Raw genomic sequence first — 22386 nt, forward strand, 5'->3', positions numbered from 1 at the left:
AAAAATATAAAGCATTCTGTCATTTAGCGAAATCTTCCAGGAAAAGTAGACAGGCTACTGAACAGGTCCTACAACAGTTGGCTGTACAATGATCTGCGCTCTGCTGATCTAGTGATCTATCCAGGTTTAATAGCTATAGCCTATACCCTGCCTCCGAAGCGCTACACTACCCTTGTAATGTCTTCATGCAAGGCATATATAATTTATTTTAAGAAATGAAGGGAGTATTGTTATTTTTATGCGTCTTTGCTGCTCCTAGGTCCAGGGCTTAGTCGGGAAACTAATTGGAACTAGTTGGAGGTAGTTGGAACCTATTCCAATTTCGGACAAAACAAATTGTTTTGTTACTTTGCAGAGCATGGTAGGGAAACTACCGGAACAAAAAATAATTTTACTACTTCACATAGAAATCAATAATTGCTAAAAAGTGAAAGCGAAAAGGCAAAAAACTTGGTTCCTATCTCTTATATATATCTAAATTTTACCTTAGGTAAACTACATAGTAAAAGTTTAAATGAATGTAAAGTTTTTTATGATAGTTTGTCTACTTGTATTTTCAAATGGTTGGTGGACACAATCTCTTGAAACAAAATTCCCTTCTTCAATAACTGTATAAATATTTCTTTAGTATGAGGGCTTTCAGTGAAAACACTTAGACATCCAGGTCTTTTAAGCTAACAGCTTTTCCGACAATCTCTTAACAACAACTTGAATTAGTAGGACGGCTCGGTAGCCAAGCGGTTAGAGTGTTGGGCTCGCAATAATGCAAAATCAGAGGTTTTGTGCTGCAGAGGTTTGTTGCACTGTTTTTTATCAGTCTTAACTTCTGTTATTTGGACTTAGTTTACCTGCCGCATTAATGATCTGACTCCGTGGTTGCGTGCGGTTAGAATTCTCTGACCTCTTGCTAGCTTAAAGCTCTTACGATATTACAGGTACAATTTATCAGAAACGGTCCTTTATTGTAGGAACTGTACAGGTTCCGAATATTACACACAATCACAAACTTAGTATTCACCATTTAAAACAGGTCTAAAGAATTGTAATTAACACGACTAACGTAGTACGTTCGTACAATTCTGTATCTCTCCGTCTGAGCCGTTACTCGCGTAGAAGTTTGAGCTTATAACAGCGTGGAGCGGTGTGAGCGGAAATATCCGACACAAAATACACGAACATTTCAGAATGTGCGAACGATCAAAATAAGCGTTGGCAATGGGGATTACATTCAGTTAAAACTAGGAAGTTATGAAATCACCTGGTAACGTACTAAACGGCGTTTTCACATGAAGTTATTTAGAGAATGTTTCCAAATATTAAACGACAATTGCAGTTTTATCAATAAACAATACTTCAATAAATAACTGGCGAACACTTTCCCAAGAATGATATAATGGTATTAAAAATGCCACCCAGGCCACTACAGTGCAATGTTTTCGTTTGGCTAAGAATAAGATAGGAAAGCAAAATAGTTTCCTCTATTTTAAGCAAATAAATATCACTTTCGTATTTCTATCTCAAACTACGCCGCTACGACAAATAACCATGAATTGTTTAGTGGGTAACATTTTCCGCATTAAATCTTGTTTTCGGAACAATCTGAATGGTAGGCTACACGTCGCACGGCTTAGTAGTTTGTTTGTAGCAATCGCCCGGGTACTGATTTAGTTATTACTAGGGTAAGTTTTTGTTGCACTAAAAACGTGAGAAAGTTGCACTTAATTTTAACAAAAGTTGCAGTCAAAAGTTGCATTTATGCACAAGTTTTTAAAAGCATTAGGGTATGAGATACTCGAAAGGATCCGTTGTATAACTCAACAGTTTAAGATTTGCAGGGTGTCTGCTTGTTCCGTTTCTTTCTTCGCTATACAATCGATCATGCATACATTTATATGTTCTTTAGGTTTGAAACCTACATGACAGCATTTCGCTGTCAGCTCCTGTAGAGCTGTCAAATTTGGTACTTTCCCATTTCACGGACGGCCTGGCGAGACCGCCGAAAATAACATTTTTTGCCGGTACGCAGCAAGAAAATAACGCAATGCGGAAATAATTTTCCGCAAACAGCAAAGCGTTAACCCACCCCTCCCCTCCCCCCAAAACAAGTCAAATACCACACCCCAACCCCCCTAGGTCTCCAACTAACTAAGCTATCTCAACAAAAATTGACCTCGAAAGACTAGACACAACCTGTTTCCGTTTGTGCGGGCTTGGCCAAAAGCCAAGTCATACTTCCACTTCTAATTTAGTTCGGGCACTGTCGTGCTTGGCTGGGGTTGTTGAACTTCTAGCTTGCAAGCCAAGTGTTGCGTCATAGATAACATTGAGATGCAGCTAATCCAACACATAGCTCTTTGTTATGCAAAGCAAAGAGAATAGAAACATACTAGAAATAGTTTTATAGCATGTTTTTTAAGTCACTCCTTTACATTTTGCGCAATACTTGATAAAAGTTGCAGTAAAAAGTTGCATGAAAAATAGAAAAAAGTTGCAAAAAGTTGCAATATAAAATTCCTACAAACAGCTTAAAACATCATAATACATAAATTCTGAGTATTGAGGAAGCTGCCGGAAGCTGTAAAAAAAAGTTGCAAAAGTTGCAAAAACTTGCCCTAGTTATTACTGAATGCTATGCATTGCTTTGCGATACACACACAGTTGGAAACCCATAAGCAACCAATTACTGCATATGAAAGACAGCAAATCTGGTAAGTCAGCTTTTTTATCGACAGTGCGTTGGCTGCTTGTGTTACATAGTTAGCTGTAGTTTACTTAGTTAATTATTTAGCGGTTTTTCGCTTTTCTGTTGAGAGCATGATTTCTTTGTATTGGATCAAACCCAGAGAAATTCTTTGGACGAAAAATGCTGAAAGCCTAAAACGAAAAGGAAATGACAAAGGAAATCTTTTAGTTTAAAAACAACCACGATTGACTGAAAACCAATGCACCAAAATTACATTTATTGATTTACTAAATTTATAAAATTTAATTCACGTCCTCAGAATACATGCTTGGGCGTAAAAGGTCAACAAATTAAAATGAAGCCAGAAGGCAAAACTAAGAGAAGTCAGAAATCTCCACCGTAACTTTAAGACATAAACATCTTTCAAAACAACGGTTTTTTCAAGTAAATGGCTCAACGGGCAATATTTTACAAAATGAATAAATGAAAGCAATTGAATTAAAAAAACATAAACAGTCTAAGCCACAGTTTATTCCAACATGTTTCTCAAAGGCGGCGGTTGTTGGGCAAATGAAGTTTCGAAAACGTTTGAATTTCTTGGCTGAACTTGAACCTGTTGGTGTGGATTCGAAGCGAAGTACGTCGGTGTATTGTCGCTGTATCTCTAAACAATTAGCAATAAGACAATTAACATTATTTTGCTTTGGTCAACGGCGAGATAGTCATTGCCGTTGATTAAAAGCATAATTGTCTTACGCTATTGATTTATCACCCGGTAGGTAATTGACTGGGCTCGCTTGCTTTTAGCTTCCGCTTTTCTTTTTCTTTTTTCAGCCGAAGAAATACAACATCCATGGGTAAGACCTGAAGATAAAAACTTCATTTTGTGAGTTCAAATCTTTCATGTTGAATCAAACAAACCTACCAATAAACGGTCTAAAATTTACGCTCAATTTTATATTATGTTCATTTAAGATTAATGTTCTAAGCAGGACGTGCAGCCAAGTGAGGCAAAGTACAGGAGATACGGTGTTATTCGAGTAGCAGTAGGCATTATAACTGCAATTAGGGTGCTAAGCATATAAGGCCCCCCAGCGAAGTATCTCAGACAAGGTAACATATTTTCATCTTTATGCGCTATTTCCAAGGAGTTGCCAATTTTCTTCGGTTGTTTTTAGCCTATTGCGCTCATCATGAGATCGTTGGAATGTAACAAGTAAAGCAGATTGTTTTTTTGTGCTCCACCAACATTTGACATTATTATTGGTCACAAAAACGGGATTCTTGGTTGCTTTATTTGGTCATAATTGAGATGGCAATGACAAATTTTTGAAATATTATACAACAAATTTACCCAATGTTTCGCTATACCCATGGCCGTGAAAATTAACATAGCTGTATCCTCTACAGTCTACACAGTCTACAGTCCAGTGGTTCTAGACCTTTTTCGGCTTACGGCACCCTGCAAACAACCAAAAGATTTGGCGGCACCCACAGTCAAACCAAAAAGTTTCTGCATTAAATAGAAATAATTTTCGCAACCGTTTTCCTGGACTAGTGATTAGTGCACAATAACTTGCGGCACCCTTGCGAAGCTTAAACGGCACCCTAGGGTGCCGCGGCACCCCGGTTGAGAACCGCTGGTCTACACGATTAGCTACCAGTATTTTTTCAACTTTTTTGTAACTTTCAAACAAGTGTTCAACACTTCAGTAATGGTTAATATGCAACGAGTATGAACTACTCATAACCTTAATACAAGCCCAAGTAAAAGGAGCCATGATGTATGTATCCAGAATTGTTTTTTTGATTGTTGCTTTCATTGGCCATTTTATTGCCTCTCAACCTGTTGACTCATTGCACGTAACACGCTTTAAGCTACTTATTACAGTTTGTATCAGTCTTATAATTAATTAATTATCATTAAATAGCGAGATCAACACAAAGCTGCTGTAGAACTTAACAGCACACCACTCTTATTTAGCCACTCACCAATGCAACAAAGTAACGTCATACTGCTGACAAACACTATTAAAATAATGAACAGGGTCAAGTTAAACTTGTTCGAGAGAGGATCTTTACTGCTTAAGTCTGCTAACGTTTTCCCTGTAATGACGACTAAATACTCATTCAACTTTCTTTTCCATTCTGCAAACCTTCAAGGAAAATCACAAAACAAGTTATTTATTAATCTCTGTTTGACTTTAAGGAAATCAACAGAACGTGCAAATGCTCACGCCAGCAATCTGTTTTGAAATGGTTCGCATTTTTTATGCTACATGCTTATGACAACTTTGTTGTCCTTAAATAGTCAAGGAAGAAGGAAGTATTTGCGTTAGCTTTGCGGTATGGCAAATAATTAATTGTAGAGCCAATCACTTATTTGTAATTTCTAAATAAACCCAACCCAGTTATTAGAACTGATACAAAAGTTTAAACTATTTTTGTCATACCGTGCTTACCACTATAAGAAGCTTGTCTATATCTAACCTAAAATAATCATGCTTTCTGCATATACATACCGAATTATTCTATTTATAACTTACACATTAGATATACCATTATCCATGACGTGTTTTTTCTCTCTGGTTTCCAAACTACACGTAATAGTAGGGTTTGCTGTAGCTTGCCTCGGTTTGGCAGTTGATGATTTAAGAGCTGAGTTTCTATGTCGTCATTATGCATGACAAGGAAATGTTATTTGCTGTCCTGTTCTTGCTTCATCCCGATAACAATAGCGCTCTTCCTGTCAACGCTTTAAAGTTTTATGCAAAATTAGCAAATATTTAAAGCAGTTTTTGTCTAGATTACAAGCGAAAGTATTCCATGTTGCAGTATTAAAAGCATGTTTTCTATGGCACTCGCCGCGAGTCGGTGCAAGCTTTTTCCACTTTAACTTTTGCATACAGTACACTGTACAGAGCTAGCCTACCCTGGGTTCAATAACCTTGCAAGCAGGAGCATGTAAGTGTTTTAAAAATTACGAACAAAAATTGTCCTGGTTTCGCTGCTTTTATTGTGCATTCAACGACCGGTTTTAACAACGCGATCAAATGACGTCACATGAGAATACGTGACAATACACTAACATATGCATGCACATTTCCGGTATCCAACAAGGGATTAATTTGGGTTTCGAGGTCACCATACAGCACTTAAACAACAATATATATATATATATATATATAAACTGTATATAAGATATACAACGCACGGTGGCGTTGGAGCATTTTCTCAAAAAAAGTAAACAGAAAATTTTAAGAAGCTATGTACAAAGATATCCTCTTATTGCAATGAGTAAAAACAAAAGAAGAACATGTAATCTCATTCCTACTTCCGCAAAAGATCTCTAAGTGACGTCACAATGGCAGATAAAAAGCTCGGCAAAACTAAGAAATTAATACTCGATTTGGGCTTGGATGTTATGGGTCCTTTTAAGGTTTGGAGTAGTACGTCATATAGTTGGCGCAAAATGATCAAGTTTGGACATTAGCTTTGAGCTAAAAATAACATAAGAGAAAACTCTTAACGCGCCCCGGCGGAAGCCAGTTTGAAAATTGACACAGATAGCACCGAAAGCTCTGTAAGCGAGAAAAGTGCGTGCAAACGTATATATATATAACACTGTTCATTCAGCAATATTTAGTTACAGTAAAGAACGACACAGAATTGTCTCTTTAAAATATATGTAAGAATAACAAAAGGTACCACGTTGTATAACAATAGGTATAAAAGACGCTGTATATTTTCTTCGGTGATGGAAGAAAAGCAGGAAAATGTATTATCGTTGTCATGACGACATTTGAACTGCGGCAAACTGAAACGATTACTACAAGTAAGGGAACGACTGTCGAAAATGGGGCGGACAGTATGCGGAGGGGGCGTCAGGTAAGCGAAGATTATTAATTAAAATTATCAGAGGAACGAAATAACAGCACGGGACTCGAGCTAAGAAAAGCTCACACACAAAAAAGAATATAAACAAGAAAAAACACACGGACAGAATAAGTTAAAAATAAAGTATTGTTTCAAACAAAACAATAAAATTGCAAACACATTTTTGGACAAGCAAGACTAATGGCACTAAAAGTAAAAGAAGCGGAAACAAAAAATGACGTCAAGATCACGTTACCAAAAGATAAGTACGTCATTAAAATTCAAGAGCAAAATTTAGTGACCCATTGCAAAATTGCGATGTTATTATTCTTACATCATTTAATATTTTACGGGGAAATATTATCGTTTGTAAAAAATATGGACAAAGGCTAGTATTAAAGCGTAGTATTAGTCCTGAAGACTCTGTTGAACATTATCGTTACCGCGGTTATTATCCAAGCTAAGTACAAAATTGTTTGTACAAAAAACGCAATAAAACGTGTGCTACAAGCACCAAGATAATTTAAACAAAGAACTGACTTGTGGCAAACACTTTGACCAGGACGAAATTTCGTGGTTGCGTGATGTGAGGAACCGGGAAAACTCAGAAATTTCTTGAAAACGACTGATTCGAATTACACAATGTAAAGAAACGCATAACCCTTGTAATGTTTATCTCCACAGTTTGCCCGAAAATCGCGAAAGTTACCCAAAATGAGAAGAATGAATGAAAAATGTAGCTGGCATTAAAGTCAAGCAAGATGAGAGTTTCTCCCCGGATAAATAATTGCGGATGACACTGAAGACATCGGAGGATGGTTGATGCCTGGATCTTCATCGCATCGCGTCCGCTCGAACGTAGTGATCGTTCGGATGATGTTCGGGAGCTCGATCGAAGCTCGACTCATGTCGATAATCGTCTTCGTCGTGGTGGGAGGCGTCGTCGTGATGAGGATTGACGAGAGCGAGGATGGAGTTGTTCACGGCAGCCATTTCCATGGCAACGGACATCGGGTCTTCTCTTTTGACAACAACTCCTCCGTTCTGCAAAGATCAGGCTTCTTTTAAAAAAGAAGTAAATAATTTAATTCATTAATTAGTCAAACAGAACTTAAACTAACAAGATAATTACAGATAACTCAACTTGGCAGTTAAACAAGAAGCTCAAGGCCTAGTTAATAAGCATTCCAGCGCTAGTAATAATAGAAAACTAGCATCTAAAGAAATAACTAATTGCCCAGCAAGTAAAAAAGTTTGCAGTACACCCCGGCATTTGAGTGGAGCAACTTAAACTCACCTTGTCATTTAAACTGGGATTATGCTCAGCCTCTGGATGACTGTCGTTGGAATGGCAAGATGGGGATGGCGATACCATGGAGTTTCTCCTTGGACTTATAATGACTTGTTGATGCCCCATCGACTCCACGTGCTCTGTTTAGTGACACAAAATATACCTTACTTGGAACGCACACGATGACGTTGCAATGCATAGTAGGTGTTGATCTTGCTTATCACTTACAGCAGAAACAGTGCAACCAATGCCTTATCGGAGAGCAGCTTGCTTAACTTGTTTATTGTATTTCTGCAAGCTATACCATACAGCACCCCTAGAAATAAGAGCAGCTTACCGATATGCCTTCGCCGTTTGTCGTCCTTCCTTCTGTTGGCGAACCAGTTATAAACTTTGACAGTCGTCACTTTGTCTAAGTCGGACAAGATCATACCTAGGACATGCATAAAACAAATATTGTTAAATAAAAGCATAAAAAAACAATAAAATACGACATGCACTAATCCTGGATTCACAGCATTTTACGACGCCAGGAAAAATACGATAGCCGGGTATTTTATCATCACATGACCTTTTGATGGGAAATCTATTACAGAAGAGTTATTATAACCGAAAATCATGAAATAACGTCATGACAATGTGAATTAATCATGAAAAAGGTGAATGCTGTTTCTTAGCTTGTTAGTTGTTACTTGTTTTAAATAGATGCGCCATCCTCAATAATTCTTATGTAGCATCATTTATAACCATTCGGTGACGCGACGGTAATTAACCTGACATTATGCCGGACGAGAACAAGTGCGCCTATCTGCTTCACGTCCTGGGTAACCTTTCATACTTCCTAACCTCACTTTATCAAGCGAAATTTGGTCGGTGACAACGAGAGATATTTTAGCTTTTCTACAAGAAATTTCGGCATAAAGCTTTATAAGTCGAGTCAACCATTTGGGTTTAGTTTGCCTGTTTGAGAAAGTTGGAAATGCTCGCATGGGAATGAATGCTCGCCATAGCAAAATAATTGCTCCTTAAAAGAGATCCTTCTAATTAATCACTTGAGTGCAATTGATTAATTTATTTTGGATGTCGTTAAGTGATTTAATGAAGGACAACAGATGTTCTCTTTTCTGTACCACAGCGCATCAGCATTTGACCAAACAACTCAACTTATAAATCAACTCACCGGGTTTTTGGTTCTGAATTATGGCATTGCATGCGTGGGAGATCTCCTCGCGCTTGCATTCGTCGGGGTAGGAATTGGAATTGTAGTAATTCTCCAAAATCGAGAGACATTCTTTAGGCCAAGTGAATCTGAAATTGGACAAGTTAATTGATGAGACGTTGGTATTAACTATTACAATTGCTGCTTTTACAGGTGTCTCATAATTGCAGGCTATACATAAAAGATTTGCAGTGGCCACTGTCCTCAGAAACAATTAAATCTGCATTTCAGCTCATTTTAAACGTTCGTTTTCGTGGTACGTCGGTTTTATATACAGGCTGTGCGGCTTCAGAACTTAGAATTATCGAGTAAGTGGTTTTGTTGATCTTCATAAAACACAACCCATATGTCGCAATCAAATAATTACTGTAAATCCTACTTGACGAAAAACAAATTAGAATTTCCTTGAAAAGTCAAATACCTTGCCCCGCGTTTTGACTTTAACAAAAGTGGGTTTATAAGTTCTTGTTCCATGTCATTCCGATAGACCACTGGTGTGCCCTGGCTGACACCTGCCATGAAACAATATAAATTTGACAACTTAGATCAAGTAAAGCATACAGTAAGACATGTACAGTGCAAAATTCGTACTGATAATGCAACCATGTTGTGTAAACTATGCACAATGCAGTCCATTGAAAACCTCGTGATGTGTTATTTGAATTTTCATGAAATCGACGATACAGTATAATAGATAGAGTAGAGTAGATATCGGTGATAGAGTTAGAGTAGAGGATAGTGGTAGCATATATTGTAATAGTCAATAGACAATAGTCATAGTTGTGATAGAATTGTAACTTTAATCGAATACATTCCCATGTGCAACCAATGTTCACATCTGATTGCACGCCTACTAACTAATTTCTGGCAATTAATTACGTCATCTCAATTACGTCTAGACGCAATTAATATGGCAACAAATTTAGTAAGAAATAAACCGTAATTAGCGTTTTTCCAGCTCTTGTTTTAACTTTGTTGACATGTAGGCAGTGCATGTATTATAAATTAGGAGCCTGGGGGCAAACAATGCACAATAATTTACACAATTACTTTAATTAGGGTATAAATACGCTGCTAATTATTTCTAAGGATTCAACAAGGCGATTCGAAAAAATAAGAAGACAACAGACACAGCAGGTTGCAGCCATATTTATGCCATTATCACCGGAAAAGCAACACAAAGTGAAGCCCTCACAAAAAGAAATTTGCATGAATGTGGTAGTGGGTACTTGGTTGTTTATTGTGTTTAATATTTCCAGCAATTATTCTTCTGACAGTACGTGGTATTGAGAGCCAAGATTCGATACGTAGCCAATAAAGGAAAGAATATTATTTCAGCAACGCAAAAATTTTGCTCTGTCATCATCATTTATCATGCAATAAGAGAATTTTGGCAAAGCTAGATCACAAATATAGAATAAATATTGAAATATTCCAATTAAATATTCCCGCATGAGTTGCAACTTTCGCCTACACAAGCAATATGATAACAGATTAGCAACGACCGCGCTTCCTGTCCAATTACTTATTAATTGCAGTTCGTGTAGAAATGTCAAAACAACACTGAAATAGTTTCAACACGATTAGATTAACGACGCAACATCGTGTAGCAAATGCAGCGCAAGGAACAGTGCCGCTAGGGAGCATGTCGCCCTGATATTACATGACAGTCGAGCGTAATGTGCACAATGCACACGGAGCAGAAATTGTAAGAGTGGAAGGTTCAACTAAAATAAACCGAGATGAATAAAATGCGCAAAGTAAACAGACGAAGGTCTCCGGCAAGTCATGCAGTAAAATATTCATTACAATTCAACGTCTGGCTGATGTGTGGCAACTTAAATATGCAAAATGCCATTAACACATCAGGCGCAAAGACAAATAATGATCACTCCAAAAGCGACCGCTAGCAGTAAAAACCAACGCGAGTCTATCGTTTCAGGTCCTATCGCATTATTTATTGATTCATACAGTAAACAAGTTCGGATTGTAACGCATACCTAAACACTGGGGTAGTGCGGATGCTTTAAAAATTTATACTTGCGAAAACGGGAGGGGGTTTATTTAACCCATTCCGACCGCAAGTGTTTACGTTGAAATTGTGGATAGGTTTAACCTTTACGATGACTAACGTGCATAAGTGATTGTCGGTAGCACTCGACATCGGCAATAAGCAAGGGATCAATATATGGAAGGCTAAACTAATCCCTTACTTGACAAGACATTCATGGCTACTTGACTTACCGTTCGACATTCCGGGGGGCTTCCTCCTTTCAACGATAAACCAGGTGTACATTGCCTTCTTTTTCTGGCCACTGATGTCTTGTGGTTGCGCGAGCCACTGCGATATGTAGCTTTGGCTGATTGCTGGAATTAAAGAGAAGCATGTTCAGCTGTTGCATAGGTGATAGGTTACAGTTACAGTAACCGTTACAACCAACAGGAGCAAGAATTAGAAAGCCAAGTTTCGTGAATCTTGTGCTGAAACAGCAAAGTCATTAGGAATAATCTTGAACCAGTTTGTACCGTTTTTGGTCGCTTTTGCTATCGCTGATTGCGAGATGTGTCTTTCGCCGATGAACTTCCGGATGTCTTCTTTCACTTCCGCTTGATCTCTCCGGAACAATTCCTCCAGCTCCTCTGTGATGTCAACTTTTTCGTCATCGATCTCAACAATCGTGCTTCCCGTCGATCCTCCGCCAGCAGACAAATGACATCGCATGAGTCCTGGAGAAGCAAAAGGAGCATTACACTTCTAGAATTTTAACAAGCGACAATTCGTCACCAACTTATCATCATTAACTTAGCGACACAATTTCAATTTAGAATTGAATGGGTGGTGGACACCATAAAACAAACAATTAAACGAGTGATGCTAAAATCGATGCACCTAACCACTATAATTTATAACAAACCATCTATAATTTATCTAATGCAAGTGGGGTAGGATCTCTTAGGTACCTCTTCCATTAATTAAGCCTGGATAAACAGTGGGGGGGACATTGCCGTGAGCGAAGCCGTTTTGCAATAAACTGGCCGCCGTTGCCAAAGTAACAGCCTGAGATGTGCTTGGCCACGATCCAACTGGTGGAATAAGTGGCAACTGATTTCCATTCTGTCAACAAGAGATGATAAAATATGTAAATAACAGACATTTAGAATAAACTAACACTACTTTACATTTATGCAGAATTGAAAGTCGCGTTATAATATTACTAAAGCAACGTTTTCAACGAAATAGAATCACTGAAATAATGCTTACGTGATGAACGTTTAAACAATGTGGTACAACATATGTTCTATAGCCAAACCAGCGTCTATTTTGCATATGCATAATATTGGACAACACGCACGGTAATCATAAATAGAAATCAAACGAATTATACCGAGAGGTGATGGGCACTGAACATCAACGGACTTGCTTGAACCATTTGATTGGGTACGTTGACAGTGGGTGCAAATTTCATCTGAGAGATCAAAACAATACAGAAGGTTACCAGTGCTTCAGTGAACGGTAAATTGGGGAAAAATTTATTGTACTTTTGCAATAGTTGCAATCTTACCGGCGGTGACTGAGGGCTGGTACTGTTTCTGTGATAATCTTGGTCTTTAGTGGCGGAATTTGATGAAATCCCATGGCCATTGGTGATAGGTCCATTACTGCAGCTACTGCTGGGTGATGCGCTGGTGTTACCGTTTGTGAAAGGCGTGCTTACACTACTGAAAATTGATCACCTTATTTAATTAAAACCATCAGATAACAGAATGTTTGGAAAGCGAGAGCTAAACGTATTCTAAGCATTAAAACTATTTCAATATTATGAAACAAATTTGTCAAAAAGAACTTACGTTGCCCCGGGGCTACCTAGGCACATATCATCTAGCTTTTCCATCTCGTCCAAACCTTTCAGGATTTGGTTTTTCGTGAGTCCAGATTGCCGCAATTTTTGCAGCAGCACTATTTGACTTACAGTGAATTTTGGGGCCTCGTCATCCATATTGGCGGTCCGGCCCGCTCTATCACCGTGCATTCAGTTTCGTTGAAACTTAAATTCAAGCAGCAAATTTATACCCTACGGATAGGCAATTTGGTAAGAGTGCCCTGTCAGCAACAGGTATGAGTTATTACTCTGTACCGGAAAAAGCTCCAAACGTTACGTAATGGACTAGGAATAAACAAACCACATCTAACTGTTAATCTGATTAATTGCTGTTTCTTTAAAATAACACTGCGTCACGTTTAGCAAACAGGCCGTGTCAATACATCGTGAAAAAAACAAATGCAAAATGTTGTTCAAGTTGTCAATGTTGCTTGAACGTGGTAAGCGTAATAGACAGGCAAATTTCCTGAATGCGGTTATCCATTTCGCTTCGATCCAACAAACGTACCAGCGGTCACGTGCCGTGAAAATTCAGCTTACAATGACACATACAAGACTGACACAAAATCTGCAATTCGTTTGGCAAACGGCACTGTAGATCGTGTACAGACGAACTAGAAAGCTTTCCCAACGACTGCGCAGTCCAACTGGATAAAATGGACTGCGGATACAGACCGACAAGTGATTTGTTTAACAAGTTGGTCGCTTGCTGTAAAATTCTGTCTGCAATTCTGCCACTGTTAGGCTAAAGATCGATAACTCGTCGGCTTGTGGTACTGGTAAATTACTAAAGGAGGTTTTGTGATCATGACATATGGCACATTGCTAGTGTTTTTCATTGTTCGTCATATCGATTATGCTATGAGCATTTCGACTTGGCTTGTAATACGCGAAAATAAAGGAAACCATTGGATCAGCGAAATACGCATTGATGTAAGGAAATTTTAATGAAATGACAGTGGGTTACTGGAGTTACGAAAGTTCGCTTTATTCTAAGATTTTTTTACGGGTTACCGCCGCTAACCGCTGCTACATCTACATGGTTGTTCAATTGCTAGCAGCCAGGCTAAATACCAACAAACTCCGCCTCGTACTAAAGAGCTCCCCAGATTATGAAAAAACCTTTGCTAAATTCGAACGATTATAGAACTTTGTCGTAATATCCTGTTACCAAGCGCAACTAGGTCTGACTCCCGACGTGGTATAACCAACAATGAGCAAAGTTCGTGTCATGTCATGGACGGACGCGCATAACCGCTAAAAAGTCCGTTTTTCACTGTGAGCCAAGCAAGCGGAATAAAATGTCGAGAATCAGTCGCACCAAGAACAGATAAAAAAATACTTGCCTTAGAGCTCGAATGAAGTTTTGGTAGTAGTACGTACAACCACATAGCTACAAGGGTAGCGTATTGCTAAACTATCTTAGTCGTTAAGTATGCATAACTTCAACCGATAACGATTATAAGGCTTCATTCCCGGACTCTTAACGTTGATGTTTCAATGCTCAATTGACAATGTTTAACCATTACACAATGTGTAAGAGCCAGTGCGCAAGCGAAATATTAGGGAATTTCAACATAATTCGAAACTATTTCAATAAATTACATTATCTGACCAAAGAACAACTCTTGCAACAACTAACGCTCGAACAGCGACTCGTCCACTGCAACAAAGAAACTGATCCTTGCCGGACTGATGTTTAGTTTTTACCAGACCCGTTAGCCCCTTTACACGATAATGACGCCTTCGAGTAAGCAAAGATTTTCTTGATAAATGAATATAGGAAAAAAATTCGCAGAGGACGACAGCATTGTCTAATAAATAGTACCCACAGGAACGGTCATTACGCGGCTAATCACGGTCATTAAATGTCCTTAACTACAATAGCGAGAACGCACTACCACACATTAGCATGAAGTCATGGCGGTCAGATTGTAAACAGAACGCGTTACGACTATTTGGACGATGTCGACATGTTTTGAATAATTCCCGCTTGTGTTTGATCAATTAGGGTTGATGTTGGTTGTTGATTATTGTGCGACGCGGTATTAAGCATCAAATTAATGACAAATTGCGATTTACGTCAAAGCACATACAAGGTCACTTAAATAAAACCTTAGGGCAAACCGAACAAGAAATAAAAATAACTATCAAGTCGCCATTAGGATAAACTAATCGGTAGCTGACGTTGCGCCAGACGGCGATAACTATTAGAACGTTAACGGAATACCAACCAGGTAGAAATATGCGATTTAGACAACGCCTGGATTAGTATCACCACGACCTATGCTCATATGACCTCATACTCTCAGTGATAAAATCTCAACAGGCGATCGATTTTCTGTACAGATACGAGCAATGTATTTCGTCTTGCCACAAAGACAGCAATTATGGTCGCAAGTTTTTGCACAATTGGTCCTATTTTTTTTTTTATCCAAATGGTAGTTAACTTGCGATGCTTTATCGCACGATCATATGCACGTACGCATAGCGAAAGTGATGCAATATTTTAGCTCGAGATGGCTGTGATCGATTTTCAACGTTAACCTGACTTCCGACTTAAAAAAATCATTGGAAAAATTGCAGTGACGCCCACGAATACCTGCACTTTAGTTAAGTTGTTCACTTAAATCACGAACTTGTCCACACAAATCAAAGTTCAAAATTGCGCAGTCATCTCTGTCCAAAACAACGTAAAACTGTTCGACTAACTCAAGAGAAGCTTGTAATTACCAGCGCTATTACCTACCTCCACAATACAACACCTACGAGCCGCAAATGGCAAGTGAGGTAATGGTTTGTAGAAATCCAGCAGATGGTAGAGAGAGAAAAGAAAGTAATAACCCAAGCTTTTCCATACGGACTATTTTGGAACGATTGAAACACGTTTTCATCCAATTAATGATGCAAAATCACTCATGACGTCTCGTTCGGGTATTTTCGTTGGAACTTCAAAGAAATTGTCGTCGCCAGACCGTGTCGATTAATTATTGGAAAATATGTAACTAGATTGACTTAACTGTGGAACTAACTTCAAAGCAAATACCGCAAGATTTAACAACTTTCGCACTAAATAGCGAAGCAAAAGCACTAAATCATTAAGACAGGTAAGAAGGCCAAAATGGCTAATTAATATATACTTAAATGTTAAATCACTACTCAAAGCCAATAAGCTCATCTACTGGTTAATTCGGTTCTACCTTCAAAGCCAAACATCGGTCGCTTGTGATCTCTTTCTGCAGTGACTAGCCCAGCTTTAGAAGTAACGTACCACAAACGACATAGGTTAGAAATTACTCCCGACATCCAACAGATAATTAAGACCTTGCATTATTTTTCGTTTTCGCGATGGAATGCGGCAATTTTGATCGATAAACTTGTAATCTAAACTGAAATACTAACCGTGCGCGTTCGGGTTAAAAGGCAATACCTGCATAATATAAGGTGTGCAAACACACTTTCGGCTTGATCCTGTTATTGTTGATTAAGTGCAAATTTCCACCTAAAGGTTTTTTCAAACCGGTCTGATTGCTTCAACCCTTCGTATATTGCGTGAGAATGGTGCTAGCATGGAAATGTGGAAAGTAACGAACTTTGATAGTATCACCGATTATGTGCTTTTTGGCCGACGATTTATCAGTAAATCACAAATACTTTCAGTTTATCGTCTGGATTCGATATTTGCAACGCCAAACAAAGTTAATGCCACGTTAATGGTGTGAGTACTTTATCCTAGTCGACACAAACTTTCATATGACCTACGGCGCAATTCGTTGGACGAAACCCAATCATCCTGCAGAAAGCCTATGACAAACGTAATGAGAAATACGACGTCAATGTTTTATTGCAAAGATGGTGAAACTTCCGAGGGTTCATTCGGGTTTGTAAGGCGGATAACTGCTTAACAAATCTTTCCAGTGCTAATAGCTATCATAACTGCTTTGGAGCATGCTGCTCGTCTTACCATGCCATGACGTCAATAGAAATTCGTCCGACTTACACAAATAGACAAATACTGGATTTTAGTTATTAAATGTCGGATTGGGCGCATTTATAGCATGTGCACATCTTGAGGCGTTTTTCAAATTAACCTTTCCTCAAATCGGATTACCTCGTTTAAAACAGCTACAGATTACTTATGATTAATAACTCAAAATAAAACACCGCTGCTAAATTAATCATTAACAAAAACGTTCTGCCTTTAACGCGATATTGGCCTAAAACTTAAAACTACTCTACCAAGTCGAAATATTGGGAGGAGCTTTCTGACAAAACCGAGAAAAATAACGATAAGTCTGACTTTTACATAAAGCACTCTATGTAAGTGCCGAGGTCTTATCCAACCAAAAGGGATTTATAAGAAAGCAAGGAACGATAAAATCTAAGATTCCGCAGCAGAAACTAATGTGAATTATTCATTACGTCGAAGCTCAGAAAAGAAATAATAAACGCAATATTTATTAACTTTTAGGCAAATTTTAGGCAGAAAAATGGAGCACGGTGTTTCGTGATTTGCGGCCAGCTTTTGGGATTATCGGTTTGCGACATATTTACAAAAAACATTTCTACTAAATCTAGCAGCGCTTGCGGCTTGCCAAAAACCGTAAATCCAAAACAAACAAGGCCGAAATGTCTTTAACTGAAGGCTAGGGCAATAGACGCCATAAGTTAAATGAAAAAAAATGCCTGCCAGCGTCTATTTCGAGTCTAAATCAAATTAATTTAAATTCAAATTAATTAGTTTCTAACAGTAATCTCGTTTGGTATATCTTGCGTTAAGTATCGACAACAATTACCGACGGTTCGGTTGAATCTGTTAGCACCACGTCATTGTTACGACAGGCTAATTGATGTTCGCATCGACTTACGCTTTTAACGAGCTATTTATTGGGCATTTAAAAGTGACATCATCGATCATAGTAGCAGAGAAGCTACATGTACAGACACCATAAATAATAAGTGAAAAGATGGATAGATGAATTATCGAGTCGAACAGGTTTCTCGCACCCCTAGTCCGGAAACTATTCAAAATTTAATGCGCTCAATAACAAGGTTTATCCGACAGTTGGTTACCCTGACGCGTCGTAATTCAAGGCAATTCAAACGGAATAATTGCTCCATGCTTAAACAACTTTTTCGTTTTTACTACACCTTCCTGCTACGGTTTAACTAAAACGCATCTCCAAGTCAATTTATCGTGGCAATGTATACATTATTAATTGGCAGATTGCGTCATCTATTACCAAGCGTCACATTAACGATAAATAAGGAGCTCCGCCAAACAGAGCGAGTGACAGTGAAATTCCCTGAATATATCACAAAATATTTGTACGTTAAGAGTATGAATGACGTTATTATGAACATTGTAACTAAATCGAACAGGACGCTAAGAAACAATTCCAGCAGAGTTCACAGCAAGTTAATAAATAATTTCGTACATCACTACGACTAGTTAATAATTAACTTTTTATGACAACCTGTAATTTAAAGGTAAGTTACCTTGAAACCGTTTCCGTTTAGTGATCGATAGGTTGGTTATTATTCTAGTTAATAATTAATCGTCAGGTAATTACGTAGGCAGAAACGTGCGCTGAATCTTGTCAACAGCAAAAAAACATAAGAGAAGAAAGTTTTCGAAAAAACATTCTGGAGCTCATAGCAATTGCACCACCTATGACGTAATTTTAACTAGCAGCGCCCGCACCCGCATGACTTAACACGTTTCTGAAATCCAAAACATTTTAAATTATACGTTTTGGAGGATACAGAAAAACCGACTTACTAGCACCAAACGCTTTCTGTGGACGAAAAGTTACTACCTGTATATGCATAATTACGTACTACAGCACCTTGCTACATCAACATGTCACTCACCTATCTACACGCAACAACTGTATGAAAATTTCTCCCGTTTGGAAAATCTTTTCGCACACTTGTACAACCTGATGCAGTTTGAACGGGAAGTCACGCATAGTGTTGGGTAATGTTTCCTGCACGGCACGAGTGCAGTAATGTCTTTCCACGGCAATAATTTGATCACAACAACTTTTATATTAAGTCATCTGGCTCAATAAGGCTCAACAAAGGCCAATGCTTATTCAGGTGACTGGAAAATTCCAAACTCATGCCTACGGGTCCCTAACTGCGCTTTATCTACCGTGAGAAAACTGCTGTAAGTCGGGTTACATGCGCCGGAAAAAAACAACACGCGTTATTTAGACGTAAAAGTGTTAAATGCTCTTGCGCCATTTTGGAAAAAGTGACCAATGCAGACATTCCAAATGCTGCTTTGAGGCTAAATATAACTTAATCACGTGACCCAAAATTACAAGCGGTCACGACAAAAAAGCTAATACCGCCTGGAAATATGATTAATAATAAACATGCGTTGGACTATATTAAGCAGCGCAATACGACCATATTCGGGTTTGTTTTTTTTTCAATCGGTCACGTTTTATATTGCAGATGTGGTATTTTGATTTTTACCAGCAAAAAGTAAAAAAAAAACCAATCGCGTACGTTAAAACCTGTCTGAAAGCTGTCAACTGTTTAACATGGACGGGCAAAATAAAACTGCTTACTAAACATAGTGAACCGGGATATTTTTAAGGTAAAATCTTATATAACTAGAAAAACTAAAAACCTCAATCAACAAAAATGCCGTAAAGATGAAACCTGCGTTTGCAAGGTAGCCTGAGGGTTACCGCTTAACCGCGTAACTGATGGTAGGCAGCACCCGATTGTCTTGAAATAATCGCAGTGAGAAACGATCGAAATGTTTAACTTTTTCTCAGGCAGTTATGGAACCGCAAGAGTTCATTTGAATATTTAAAAGCGTAGTTCGATGAAGATGAGTTTTCGCTCATTTAGCTACGTCGAAAGTTTCCATAAGTATGCTGACATCCAACAATTACTACAAGGTCACGATCTTCAAACAACCAACAACGGTGCGACTAAAATGCAAAATATAACCTTTAGCCATTGTCTGACTAAATTTTTGACATCGGCGCTCTAACGTCGTTTCATCGCGTAGAAAATAAGCCGTCCATCCAAACCGCGTTCGATTGTCCATTTCAAGGGGGATCATTTTCGACGGATTAGTATGCGCGAAGCTTTGGCTATATTAACATGACTGCATGCAATGATTTAGTTTCCATTTAAAACTATGTTATATGGGTTTCGACGTATACGGTGATGCTTTTGAAATGCATTTAATTATAATTTGAATATTTACAACTTAATTTTATATGAACAAAGTTTCAGCAGTCTATTTACAATATTTAGACTTTTGATGCAAAACAACGTCAAATTGAAGCTTAGTTCCTATTGTAGTCGCTGTGCTACTGATGTCGGGGTTTATTAATGGCCTAAGGACTGCAACTGACCTAAAAATACTGATCAAATCTGAGAAACCAACGCAAAAAATTCGTAAGTTTTTACAAATAAGATTGTGCCACTAAGCTTCTACGTAACAAAGCTTGCAAAGAATTACATCGTAGTTTACGCAGCGATAATTTCACCTGATTTTTTTACTGCCGAAAGGGTTTTTGGTAGGCATAACGCTTCCCGGCTTCTTGGCATAGCTGAAATGCCCCAGTCCTATTCATCACCGCCCATATATTCACGTAATTATCAGCACAGCTATCAATAAACAGATACTTTTGCTCTGGCTGGTACAGGCGACGCGAAATTCTTAACATCTTGCCTCAATACAAGTTTAGGACAATAGGATCGTATGAGTTTAAATACCCTGTCGACAACCACTGCTTTTCATTTTAATGAAAGAGTTTAAAATGACCTTTCGTAGGATCAATCTGAAGCCTTAATAAACGGCATTCCGGCTTTGTTTAACACCGAAGCACATTAGGCACGTATGAGCGACTATTCATGAAAACAGAATATGTCGCTAGGTAAACGATTACTTCAAATGTAAACGGACGGCATGAATTTCATCACGGTATCATATGGCATCACTGGTTATTATTAAAATCTATGCTCTGACACGCTGGGCCCAGCGAGGGCACAACAACATGACGTGCCAATCAGAATAACTGGAAAAACTGGTGGCATTGCTTGTCTCTCATTTGGCAAATTACCTAACGCTGTGTGTATGTGCGTATGTGAGTGTGCCCAAAAGCATGATAGTTTCATTAGGCAACGAAAGTCACGCGGTTATCTGCACGAAGCCCTAAATGGCATTTCCGAAACGCTGTTTGGGCATAAGTTTGAAGAAACATTAGCAAAGCGCCCCTTCTTTACATACAACTTGAAATTGGTATAAATAAATTGCAGATAAAACCGTACCCTTAAGGCATCGTTAACGGTACGTCAATATGAATACCATTAACGCGTCAATGCAAATATTGAAAAACAATGGCAAGGATGATGGGTAGAAGCAAAGTTATACCAGTAATATCCTTAGCAGGCAATAAACGTTTTTTGCGAAAAAACTGGTTTGGGCAGCGCTACTGCTGAAACTTGGTTGATGTTTAACCATCATACATCTATTTACGGGAGAATGCGTTTCAAGATCATCCGCGATGGCTTCTAGGAACATGACTATAAAGTCAATTGATAAACATTTCCTGGTACTGGGATATTTCGTTGGTTAATCATAAATACCAACGTATAAAATTGAAGTCACAGTGGTAACAATAACTTGCAAGTAAATTTACGTTATTTAATACTACTATTTACCAATCAACATGCTATGAGTCTAAAAATTCCATGAAAACCATGAAAGTTACAAATTTAGTAAACGTTAACATCAGCAAAATTGTGACAAGTTAGATTGACAACGAATTGACACCTAAGACTAAACCATACCAATGCCACTCAGTACTCACTTTACCCACTATTTGGTTCACAATCAGTGATGTAAGCTCATTAATGAGTTACTTCGTCACTTAAGATATATGAATGCATTTCACCTTGGTTTATCCACAGGAAAGGTCTGCGTGAGTTAGGCATGATTTTAAATGACAACTCAAAGCGATGCTCTATAAGTATTAGTCCATACAAGTTCATAAAATTACAGCTTAGAACAGCTATAGCTGCGAAAGGTTTCGGTATGAAATACTCAGCCAGTACAAAGAGCGTGTCGAAGAGGACAAGTGTTTGAAATATAGTTCTAGGTGTTATATTAAGGCTACCTTGATCACACTCCGAATCTGGTAATACCTGCAAACACACACCTTAAATAACACAGCTCAAATAAGTGTATTACACATATAATGTGTTATTATCACCACAGTAACTACATGATAGCACCATGTTTTTGGGATTTTATGGACCTAAATAAGAACAAAATCTTGATACGCTCAATGCAAATAAATTTTAATTAGATATTCTTCTTTGATGACTCATAAAAATGGAATTATTATTATGTATTTCAGAATTACGGATCACCATGGCACTAATGACCAAAAACTAATAC

The 22386-nt window shown here is 38.2% G+C and overlaps 2 protein-coding genes across 4 annotated transcripts; both read right to left on the reverse strand.

The window, feature by feature from the left end:
- Nucleotides 1-2946: 2946 nt before the first annotated feature.
- LOC143448654 (uncharacterized) lies at nucleotides 2947-5409 on the reverse strand. The gene is made up of 4 exons (XM_076948475.1): nucleotides 5230-5409; nucleotides 4676-4839; nucleotides 3456-3547; nucleotides 2947-3347 (listed from the first exon to the last, which is right to left on the reverse strand). Exons 1-4 carry the CDS (start codon nucleotides 5250-5252, stop codon nucleotides 3213-3215), a joined length of 414 nt encoding a protein of 137 aa, XP_076804590.1. The 5' UTR covers nucleotides 5253-5409; the 3' UTR covers nucleotides 2947-3212.
- A 267-nt stretch (nucleotides 5410-5676) lies between these two features.
- Nucleotides 5677-13201, reverse strand: LOC143448653 (homeobox-containing protein 1-like). Of its 3 annotated transcripts, none has more exons than XM_076948473.1 (11): nucleotides 12919-13201; nucleotides 12633-12786; nucleotides 12456-12536; nucleotides 12031-12184; nucleotides 11596-11796; nucleotides 11314-11436; nucleotides 9491-9581; nucleotides 9031-9158; nucleotides 8188-8283; nucleotides 7857-7990; nucleotides 5677-7603 (listed from the first exon to the last, which is right to left on the reverse strand). In XM_076948473.1, exons 1-11 carry the CDS (start codon nucleotides 13098-13100, stop codon nucleotides 7394-7396), a joined length of 1554 nt encoding a protein of 517 aa, XP_076804588.1. In that variant the 5' UTR covers nucleotides 13101-13201; the 3' UTR covers nucleotides 5677-7393. The 3 variants fall into 3 exon arrangements, with proteins under 3 accessions (XP_076804588.1, XP_076804587.1, XP_076804589.1); XM_076948472.1 differs by having other exon boundaries at nucleotides 12633-12789; XM_076948474.1 differs by having other exon boundaries at nucleotides 7389-7620; nucleotides 12633-12789.
- Between the last annotated feature and the right edge of the window lie 9185 nt (nucleotides 13202-22386).

The sequence above is a fragment of the Clavelina lepadiformis genome, chromosome 3, assembly GCF_947623445.1.
Source record: "Clavelina lepadiformis chromosome 3, kaClaLepa1.1, whole genome shotgun sequence".
Taxonomy (NCBI): Eukaryota; Metazoa; Chordata; class Ascidiacea; order Aplousobranchia; family Clavelinidae; genus Clavelina; species Clavelina lepadiformis.